Here is an 11,276-nt window from a genome sequence, read left to right as displayed (position 1 = left end):
AAGTCTCATAGGTTTTGTATTGAAGTCAATATACTAGAGGAGGACGGAAACTAGCTGTCCTCTGGCTACACCATGGTGCTCACCTACAGAGTGCTGTTGAGGCTACTGTAGACCTTCAATGCAAAATGATGTGTTTTAATCAATTATTTGTGACATGAATATATTCAGTATAGTTTCATCATTTTTTCACTATTTTTCCATACACTTGTTAGCATTACTAAACATTAGATTACATAGTGTTAGTGAGGTTTGAAAACAGCACCCCTTGTGTTCAGTGTCGGTATTACCAAATATCCCGGTATGGCACAAGGTCGGTATGAAGGTATGACAATGTGGATACCGCCGAAGCCTACTAGGTACTGTAGGGAAGGTTAAGATTGACTCTATTGGTCTTGGACACACCATGTCTATATATTAGTAATCAGCACGAATGAGTGAAGGCAGAGGGAAAGCATCTCCTAATGGTACACATATCTTCAGACAGAACAGCCTCCATTACCCTGTAATGGATCAGAGGCACTGTCATATTTCACTGTGATGTTGCCATTAGACTGCCATACAGGGCTGCCATACAGTATCAGTGTGCTCTGTAAAGGAGGATGGAGATGTCTGCTAAGGAACAATAACCTATTGTCTTGTCAGCATCTCGTTGCTATGCACATGCCAAACCCTCCTGTACCCCAGGGAACTCAAGGAGTTAAAAACACCATAGAAATACTGCTGCATGAGGAGGAGCTTGGATTTCATTTGAGGCGTGGCCTCGCTATCTATTGCAGTGCCAACATATGACATCATCATATATAGGATAATATTGTTTGTACTTTATTTTACGATACTGTTTTCACTGGTATTCACATGGTAATAATGTAGGTATTTTCATGCAATTATTCAGAGAATGAATCGTAACTGTATTGAAAAATCGTGAATGAATCAGATTAACAATTTAAAGGTGTAGCATCACACTTCATTCACAAAAGAGGATTTTTTAGTTGTACTCTAGCTAGGTAGTGGAGACAGAGGGCGTGTGGGCTCTAATTGCCCGTATTTAGTAGAGATCTGTAACCAGCATAACTGACCGTCTCTCCCCAAGACAGACCATTCCTGCTGGCCCCTCTGCTGTTTCATTCATTCATTGCAGGGGGAGGATTGTAGCTACAGTCCTAATGCGATGTGGACAGACAGGCAGTGTGCAGGCAGGCCAGCCAAGCTGATGCTGAGCCCCTGGCCACGCATGTGTGACAGAGACGCATAAGCTGCAGTCAGCGTCCTGAGAGGTGAACCAGGGAGAGGCAGCTAAGCGGGCCGCGTAGCCAATGCGGGGCGAGCACTGGTTGTCATGGGAACACATTGATTATTTAACAATTTGGACGAAGCCTGTGCCCTACGCTTGCCAAGGTTTAGTGGGAGTCTTTGTAGCTTTGCAGTCCCGAGCCAACTCAGTGCTGTAAGGTGCAGTGCTGTTTTGAGATAATACATGAGGAAACAAGAATCATAGATTAATAGATGGACAGATGGAAGGAAGGAAGGAGGGATGGATGGATGGTTAAGAGAGGGAGGGAGGGAGGGAGGGAGGGAGGTGTGGATGGAGAGAGGGAGGGATGGATGTATGGAATAAAGGGTGGATGGATGGAACAAGGGATGATGGATGGATGAAAATAGGGAGTGAAGGAAGGAAGGAAGGACGGGTGGATGGAGGGAACGAGAGATGTATGGAGGGAGGACAGAAGGGAGGATGGATGGATGGAAGGAGAGATGAATAAATCGATAGATAACAATTTGGAGGACACTAATGTGAACACATGGATGTATACAGATAGACATGGGGGGTTTTGTATAGTATGTTTGTCATTTGGGATTGGTTGGTTGTAATAGTTGTACAGTCAGTCCTGTTGGGAGAGCAGCCTGAGCAGGGTGTGTGTGTATGTGTTTGTCTTTATGTGTGTGTGTCCTCTCCAAGCCTGAGCTGCAGGTGGACAAAAGTGAACAGAGACAGATGGCTGGGAAAACAGCATTTAATGATGACTGTTTGAATTAAAAGGAAATTACGGGATTTTATGATAATCTTATCCAGATTTGGTTAATTCCCCCCATGCAGCTCAGTCACACCCTTATACCACATTTGGACGGTCGCCAACCTTTTTAACCGGCGTCCTCCCCTGTTACCCTCTGCCCTTTCACCTCATTCGCCAGCCATCCCCATTTAACCTCCACAATCCCTGATGCACACACACACACATATTTACACACACACACACACACACACACACACACACACACACACACACACACACACACACACACACACACACACACACACACACACACACACACACACACACACACACAGCACTGTACCCAGGCATTGTAAATGTGTGTTTATCTTGACCTCTGTGAGCCTAGAGATCAGACTGTGTAAGCTTCTCTCTCAAGGACGTGGCCTGTACAGGGCTCTCTTAGTCCCAGCAGAAAGAACAAGCTGTCTGCTATCTATGTCATAAAGCTGTGTGCGGCCAGGCCCACGCTGTTGCCCTGGCCCCACGGCCCCACACTGTTGCCCTGGCCCCAAGCTGTTGCCCTGGCCCCACGGCCCCACGCTGTCGCCCTTGCCCCACGGCCCTGGCCCCATGCTGCTGCCCTGGCCCCACGCTGTTGCCCTGGCCCCACGCTGTTTCCCTGGCCCCACGCTGTTGCCCTGGCCCCACGGCCCCACGCTGTTTCCCTGGCCCCACGCTGTTGCCCTGGCCCCACGGCCCCACGCAGTTTCCCAGGCCCCACGCTGTTGCCCTGGCCCCACGCTGTTGCCCTGGCCCCACGACCCCACGCTGTCGCCCTTGCCCCACGGCCCCAGGCTGTTGCCCTGGCCCCACGGCCCCACGCGGTTGCCCTGGCCCCACGCTGCTGCCCTGGCCCCACGCTGTTGCCCTGGCCCCACGCGGTTTCCCTGGCCCCACGCTGCTGCCCTGGCTCCACGCTGCTGCCCTGGCCCCACGCTGCTGCCCTGGCCCCACGCTGCTGCCCTGGCCCCACGCTGTTGCCCTGGCCCCACGCTGTTGCCCTGGTCCCACGCTGCTGCCCTGGCCCCACGCTGCTGCCCTGGCCCCACGCTGCTTCCCTGGCCCCACGCTGCTGCCCTGGCCCCATGCTGTTGCCCTGGCCCCACGCTGTTGCCCTGGCCCCACGCTGCTGCCCTGGCCCCACGCTGTTGCCCTGGCCCCACGGCCCCAAGCGGTTGCCCTGGCCCCACGCTGCTGCCCTGGCCCCACGCTGTTGCCCTGGCCCCACGCTTCTGCCCTGGCCCCACGCTGTTGCCCTGGCCCCACGCTGTTGCCCTGGCCCCACGGCCCCACGCTGTTGCCCTGGCCCCACGCTGCTGCCCTGGCCCCACGCTGTTGCCCTGGCCCCACGGCCCCACGCAGTTGCCCTGGCCCCACGCTGCTGCCCTGGCCCCATGCTGTTGCCCTTGCCCCACGGCCCCACGCGGTTGCCCTGGCCCCACGCTGCTGCCCTGGCCCCACGCTGCTGCCCTGGCCCCACGCTGTTGCCCTGGCCCGACGGCCCCACGCTCATCAGCCCTCTCCTCCTCCAGCCCAACTCCCACTTCAGAGACAACACACCACTCTATGGCGGAGTTAGGATTACACAGACAGATTATCTTCCCCTTTCTTTTTGTTAGCTTGTTAAGGGTGATACAGATACTGGGATTACCCACTTCAATCCCAGACAAGGATGCCATTTTTATTTTCAGACAGACAGTTTTGAAACCCTATGAGGTTTATAGTGCTATTTTGATGTTTATTTATTTTTATCATTGATTAGCCAGCTAGGAAGTAACCTCTCTGCTGCTTTTGATAAACTAATTTGTTCCTGCTGTTGTGCTTGTCTTTTGTGGTCCCTTGGCTGTGGCACTGGATTCAGTTCGCTAGTTTAGTCCAGTACAGTGACAGAGCAGAAATAGTCCCCACTGTGGCCCTCAGGCTTCGTCTCTCCACTGGGACCTATTGGCTGTGGGGGATGAATAGACCTCTTAAAAGCCTGGGTGTCTCCCCACAGTCTATGGTGTTGTGGCACACTGTGCATATCTAAAACACACACGCATACTTCTAAAAGCATGTAAAGGGAGCTGCTGCTACCTTAAACCTTTTGGTTTCGGTCTGATAAGAACATGTCTGCCCTGTATTTTTATGATAAACAGGAAATGCCTAAATGTGTGCAGGTCATGAAAGACGTGCACACACAAGCACTGTCGCGAGCATCTGTTCATCCGTATGCAGGTTACAAGCCATGATTGTGCCAGGTGAGGGACGTTTGTGCCGAGTGAGGGACGTCACAGCTCGCCATGAAACTATACTGCAGATCTGAGGAAACGGTCACGTCTACAGTACGTAGCTTTAACGCTGGATTTTAAGAGGCGTTTGCGTGATAAGAGAAGTCACTGAGTGAAAATGAAATAACGAAGCTCTGGAACGACAACGAGACAAACTGGGGTTTAACAGCTTGCATGTTGGATAATGAATGATGCCAATCGAAGGGAGTGAGGCTTAAATACACACACATACAGCTCTAATTGTATGTCTGTGTATTTATATACCATGGCCCAGCATCAAAGGACATAACTCAAGCTGTGTAATAAATTGTGTGGTTCTTTTCTCTCAGGCTGTGACCTGTTATATTGAAGTGTTGCACCGCGCGTGCACCTCCTGTGAGTCCTGTGTGAAAGAATTGCCATTTAGGAATAAAAGAGCCGTGTACGTAAGGGAAAAAACGTTTCAAAACTTGTCTCAAGTGAACCTTCGATGCCGTCACTAAGGTGGAGAGACGCTACGGAAATAAATGAACGAACGAGAGTCTGTGCCACGAAAGCAATCAGCCCGTAGCTGCAACGACCCCTTGACACATTTAAAGTAGTTAGGTCATATGTAATATCACAGGCCATAGGCTGCCACATCACGCTGCCAAAACATGGAGAGTGCATGTGTGCTCATCGTGTGTGGCGATAGAGGTTGGTGGAACAAGATTAGAATCAATGGGGATCCATAGGAGTGGCTCCACATCAAAAAGCCCTAAGAATCTGGTAATGTGTGAATAGTGAATACTAGAGGGAGACAGTAAGGGGAGGCAGGGGGATGTGGAGGTAGTGAGGGACCAGTAGCTCCTTTCTGCTGGACTTCAGGCAGCCTTGGTCCATCCCCTTACCCCCACAGCTCAATCAGATCAATAGAGAGAACAGCCAGTGGTCCAGCATTCCAGACTTATAAGGAGAGGCCATTACGCTCTGTGTCCAGTCCAGTCTACTGGTACTGTGTCCTGCTCCTCCTCTGTCTTCTTCTCTACTGAGAGCTGCTAGTCTTTCTGTAACATTTAACTGAGAACAGCATTCACATCAGATCCTTGCGAGGGGACGTTTTCGAAGAAGAAATGATGTTGATAACTGCCGCTGTGAGATGCATGTCTTTGCAGTGCCCTCTCACTGCCCCCTCCACAGGACCAGAACATCTCCTCTGATACAACATGCATGAGATGTTGAGAAATGAACGCCAGCCACTAGGGGGCGTAATGGAGCCTGAACAGCCGGATTGAGATCTATTTCGGATCAAATCCAGGAATGGATCAGTTTTTGTGTCTTACTGACCTTATAGGCCAGCCATATTCAACAGGGGGACTGCGGTCCGGATCCAGACCCAGAATGAGGTCAATACGGGCCACGGGGTCACGATTTCTTTTTGAACTCAGTCAGATCTCAACCCCTGGTATTATATGAACACACATAAGACATGGCAAAATGTTTAAAATTGCAGGAAATTAGCTTTAAAGGGTAACTCTCAACTCCGATTTCAGCCTTGCCCAACCTCTTCAACAAGAAAAAAAATGCTTTCAAGTGAGAAGTTGTGGGTGGGGGGGAATTGCTCATAAATATTCATTTTGGGTGTGGTTAAATGTAGTAGATCCCAACACTTTCTCACTAAAACATACTTACCAGAAGTCCACTGTCAGACTCAGATAATAAAATGATGTGCATCGTGAGCATATACGTCTCACATTGGTAAGCCGCCGAGTTCCTGCCATCTATTGCCACTTGCAGTGTAAGTTGGAATCCCCCGTGTAGATTTACATTTAGTGCGGTATTGTGTTGGGAAGAAAAGTGCAATCATCATCTTGAAAATGAATATTAGTAGCTCAATTCAATCCAACCTGCACTGCAGTATTTACGCAGTAGCTCTTTTTTTGGCAGATTGGTCGTGGGTACTGTATAAAAACAAGTATGCTTTCACTTTTCAGAATTAGAAGTGTGGGCACGGGATGAATATTGTAAATTAACGATTTGAGAAACAAAAAAGATAACTAACCCATGTGGGATTAGAATTCTCAACCATTGAACTATGAGCCTATTGCACCACAATTCATAGCCATTAAGAAATAATACGAGTTGACATGACCACCGTTGTCGTGTACATCTAGAAGGGAGTGTATTTCATACTGAACCCCTCCCTTGAGATGACGTAAACATCATGATGTCAATGGTAGAGTTCAACTACTAGGGGCAAAAAGAGCTAGATTTACTACTAACAGACCAAAATATATCACTTTTGCAATGAACTGTCGAAATGAAGACCAGATTGACGTGTTTCACAATAACTAATAACTTAAACATCTGGTTTTCCCTGGAAGAAATCGCATTGCTAGAGGCGTTACTACAGACCCGGGTTCATTCCCAAAGGACGGCGCACAATTGGCCCAGCGTCGTCCGCGTTATGGTAGGCCATCAAAACATAGACGTGGGGTTGGATGCCAGACTTCAAGTTGTCATTTCCAGCGATTTAGAACAGGTAGTGAAAGTAGCGGACAGGAAAAGATGATTGTGATATCCTAGGTGATGGCCCAATGGTCCCAACACACACACAGTTTGTTCAAATGGAGTCTAACACAGGAAGCAGGCAATAATAACACCACTGGTCTCTTTTCCCCCACTTCTCATTCTCAGTCCTCACACCTACTGTAGCCATCATCCACCCATCCCCAGCGAGACACACACAACGACTGTTCCCATGGTATTCACTTACTGGGTCCTAGCTGCCACACACACACACTGAGGTAATGTTGTATCTCTTCATCTATCTTTGCAGGCGAACCCTCCCCCTGTCATCGTCAACGCAGACTCACTGGATGCAGGCCCTTATGTAAGTATCCATTCTGTTGTCTCTCTGTGTGGATGGAGTATCTATTCTGTTGTCTCTCTGTGTGGATGGAGTATCTATTCTGTTGTCTCTCTGTGTGGATGGAGTATCCATTCTGTTGTCTCTCTGTGTGGATGGAGTATCTATTCTGTTGTCTCTCTGTGTGGATGGAGTATCCATTCTGTTGTCTCTCTGTGTGGATGGAGTATCTGTTCTGTTGTCTCTCTGTGTGGATGGAGTATCTATTCTGTTGTCTCTCTGTGTGGATGGAGTATCCATTCTGTTGTCTCTCTGTGTGGATGGAGTATATATTCTGTTGTCTCTCTGTGTGGATGGAGTATCCATTCTGTTGTCTCTCTGTGTGGATGGAGTATCTATTCTGTTGTCGCTCTGTGTGGATGGAGTATCCATTCTGTTGTCTCTCTGTGTGGATGGAATATCTGTTCTGTTGTCTCTCTGTGTGGATGGAGTATCTATTCTGTTGTCTCTCTGTGTGGATGGAGTATCCATTCTGTTGTCTCTCTGTGTGGATGGAGTATATATTCTGTTGTCTCTCTGTGTGGATGGAGTATCCATTCTGTTGTCTCTCTGTGTGGATGGAGTATCTATTCTGTTGTCTCTCTGTGTGGATGGAGTATATATTCTGTTGTCTCTCTATGTGGATGGAGTATCCATTCTGTTGTCTCTCTGTGTGGATGGAGTATCTATTCTGTTGTCTCTCTGTGTGGATGGAGTATCCATTCTGTTGTCTCTCTGTGTGGATGGAGTATATATTCTGTTGTCTCTCTATGTGGATGGAGTATCCATTCTGTTGTCTCTCTGTGTGGATGGAGTATATATTCTGTTGTCTCTCTATGTGGATGGAGTATCCATTCTGTTGTCTCTCTGTGTGGATGGAGTATCTATTCTGTTGTCTCTCTGTGTGGATGGAGTATCCATTCTGTTGTCTCTCTGTGTGGATGGAGTATCCATTCTGTTGTCTCTCTGTGTGGATGGAGTATCTATTCTGTTGTCTCTCTGTGTGGATGGAGTATCCATTCTGTTGTCTCTCTGTGTGGATGGAGTATCCATTCTGTTGTCTCTCTGTGTGGATGGAGTATCTATTCTGTTGTCTCTCTGTGTGGATGGAGTATCTATTCGGTTGTCTCTATGTGTGGATGGAGTATCCATTCTGTTGTCTCTCTGTGTGGATGGAGTATCTATTCTGTTGTCTCTATGTGTGGATGGAGTATCTATTCTGTTGTCCCTCTATGTGGATGGAGTATCTATTCTGTTGTCTCTCTGTGTGGATGGAGTATCTATTCTGTTGTCTCTCTGTGTGGATGGAGTATCTATTCTGTTGTCTCTCTGTGTGGATGGAGTATCCATTCTGTTGTCTCTATGTGTGGATGGAGTATCTATTCTGTTGTTTAAATGTGTGGATGGAGTATCTATTCTGTTGTCTCTATGTGTGGATGGAGTATCTATTCTGTTGTCTCTATGTGTGGATGGAGTATCTATTCTGTTGTCTCTCTGTGTGGATGGAGTATCTATTCTGTTGTCTCTCTGTGTGGATGGAGTATCCATTCTGTTGTCTCTATGTGTGGATGGAGTATCTATTCTGTTGTTTAAATGTGTGGATGGAGTATCTATTCTGTTGTCTCTATGTGTGGATGGAGTATCTATTCGGTTGTCTCTATGTGTGGATGGAGTATCTATTCTGTTGTCTCTCTGTGTGGATGGAGTATCTATTCTGTTGTCTCTGTGTGGATGGAGTATAAATTCTGTTGTCTCTCTGTGTGGATGGAGTATCTATTCGGTTGTCTCTATGTGTGGATGGAGTATCTATTCTGTTGTCTCTCTGTGTGGATGGAGTATCTATTCTGTTGTCTCTCTGTGTGGATGGAGTATCCATTCGGTTGTCTCTATGTGTGGATGGAGTATCCATTCTGTTGTCTCTCTGTGTGGATGGAGTATCTATTCGGTTGTTTAAATGTGTGGATGGAGTGCCTATTCTGTTGTCTCTCTATGTGGATGGAATATCTATTCTGTTGTCTCTCTGTGTGGATGGAGTATCTATTCGGTTGTCTCTATGTGTGGATGGAGTATCTATTCTGTTGTCTCTCTGTGTGGATGGAGTATCTATTCTGTTGTCTCTCTGTGTGGATGGAGTATCTATTCTGTTGTCTCTCTGTGTGGATGGAGTATCTATTCTGTTGTCTCTCTATGTGGATGGAGTATCTATTCTGTTGTCTCTCTATGTGGATGGAATATCTATTCTGTTGTCTCTCTATGTGGATGGAGTATCTATTCTGTTGTCTCTCTGTGTGGATGGAGTATCTATTCTGTTGTTTAAATGTGTGGATGGAGTGCCTATTCTGTTGTCTCTCTGTGTGGATGGAGTATATATTCTGTTGTCTCTCTGTGTGGATGGAGTATATATTCTGTTGTCTCTCTGTGTGGATGGAGTATCTATTCGGTTGTCTCTATGTGTGGATGGAGTATCTATTCGGTTGTCTCTATGTGTGGATGGAGTATCTATTCGGTTGTCTCTATGTGGATGGAGTATCTATTCTGTTGTTTAAATGTGTGGATGGAGTGTCTATTCTGTTGTCTCTCTGTGTGGATGGAGTATCTATTCGGTTGTCTCTATGTGTGGATGGAGTATCTATTCGGTTGTCTCTATGTGTGGATGGAGTATCTATTCGGTTGTCTCTATGTGTGGATGGAGTATCTATTCTGTTGTTTAAATGTGTGGATGGAGTATCTATTCTGTTGTTTAAATGTGTGGATGGAGTGCCTATTCTGTTGTCTCTCTATGTGGATGGAGTATATATTCTGTTGTCTCTATGTGGATGGAGTATCTATTCGGTTGTCTCTATGTGTGGATGGAGTATCTATTCTGTTGTTTAAATGTGTGGATGGAGTATCTATTCTGTTGTTTAAATGTGTGGATGGAGTGCCTATTCTATTGTTTAACTGTGTGGATGGAGTATCAATTATGTTGTTTAACTGTGTGGATGGAGTATCTATTCTGTGGTTTAACTGTGTGTATGGAGTATCTATTCTATTGTTTAACTGTGTGGATGGAGTATCAATTATGTTGTTTAACTGTGTGGATGGAGTATATATTCTGTTGTTTAACTGTGTGGATGGAGTATATATTCTGTTGTTTAACTGTGTGGATGGAGTATATATTCTGTTGTCTCTCTGTGTGGATGGAGTATCTATTCTGTTGCCTCTGTGTGGATGGAGTATCTATTCTGTTGCCTCTGTGTGGATGGAGTATCTATTCTGTTGTCTCTCTGTGTGGAGGGAGTATATATTCTGTTGCCGGTCTGTGTGGATGGAGTATCAATTCTGTTGCCCTCTCTGTGTGGATGGAGTATCAATTCTGTTGTTTAACTGTGTGGATGGAGTATAAATTCTGTTGTTTAACTGTGTGGGTGGAGTATCAATTCTGTTGTTTAACTGTGTGGGTGGAGTATCTATTCTGTTGTTTAACTGTGTGGATGGAGTATATATTCTGTTGTCTCGCTGAGTCAATGGAGTATCTATTCTGTTGCCTTTCTGTGTGGATGGAGTATCTATTCTGTTGTTTAACTGTGTGGATGGAGTATCTATTCTGTTGTTTAACTGTGTGGATGGAGTATATATTCTGTTGTTTAACTGTGTCGATGGAGTATTTATTCTGTTGCCGGTCTGTGTGGATGGAGTATCAATTCTGTTGCCTCTGTGTGGATGGAGTATCTATTCTGTTGTCTCTCTGTGCGGATGGAGTATCTATTCTGTTGTCTCTCTGTGTGGATGGAGCATCTATTCGGTTGCCTCTGTGTGGATGGAGTATCTATTATGTTGCCTCTGTGTGGATGGAGTATCTATTCTGTTGTCTCTGTGTGGATGGAGTATCTATTCTGTTGCCTCTGTGTGGATGGAGTATCTATTATGTTGTCTCTCTGTGTGGATGGAGTATCTATTCTGTTGTCTCTCTGTGTGGATGGAGTATCAATTCGGTTACCTCTGTGTGGATGGAGTGTTTATTCTGTTGTCTCTCTGTGTGGATGAAGTATCTATTCTGTTGTTTAACTGTGTGGATGGAGTATATATTCTGTTGTTTAACTGTGT

At 46.5% G+C, this 11,276-nt stretch overlaps 1 protein-coding gene across 1 annotated transcript in view; it reads left to right on the top strand.

Annotated features, from left to right (window-relative positions):
* Nucleotides 1-4,254: 4,254 nt before the first annotated feature.
* Nucleotides 4,255-11,276, top strand: part of LOC139398540 (disks large homolog 3-like) — a 31,303-nt gene continuing 24,281 nt past the window's right edge. Inside the window, exons 1-2 of the mRNA XM_071144490.1 lie at nt 4,255-4,378; nt 7,122-7,175. Coding sequence (XP_071000591.1) covers nt 4,337-4,378; nt 7,122-7,175 — 96 coding nt within the window. The 5' untranslated portion in view covers nt 4,255-4,336. The remainder of the gene's footprint in view (nt 4,379-7,121; nt 7,176-11,276) is intronic.

This window comes from Oncorhynchus clarkii, unplaced genomic scaffold (assembly GCF_045791955.1).
Source record: "Oncorhynchus clarkii lewisi isolate Uvic-CL-2024 unplaced genomic scaffold, UVic_Ocla_1.0 unplaced_contig_11688_pilon_pilon, whole genome shotgun sequence".
Taxonomy (NCBI): Eukaryota; Metazoa; Chordata; class Actinopteri; order Salmoniformes; family Salmonidae; genus Oncorhynchus; species Oncorhynchus clarkii.
This window is presented reverse-complemented; position numbering and strand designations above follow the sequence as displayed.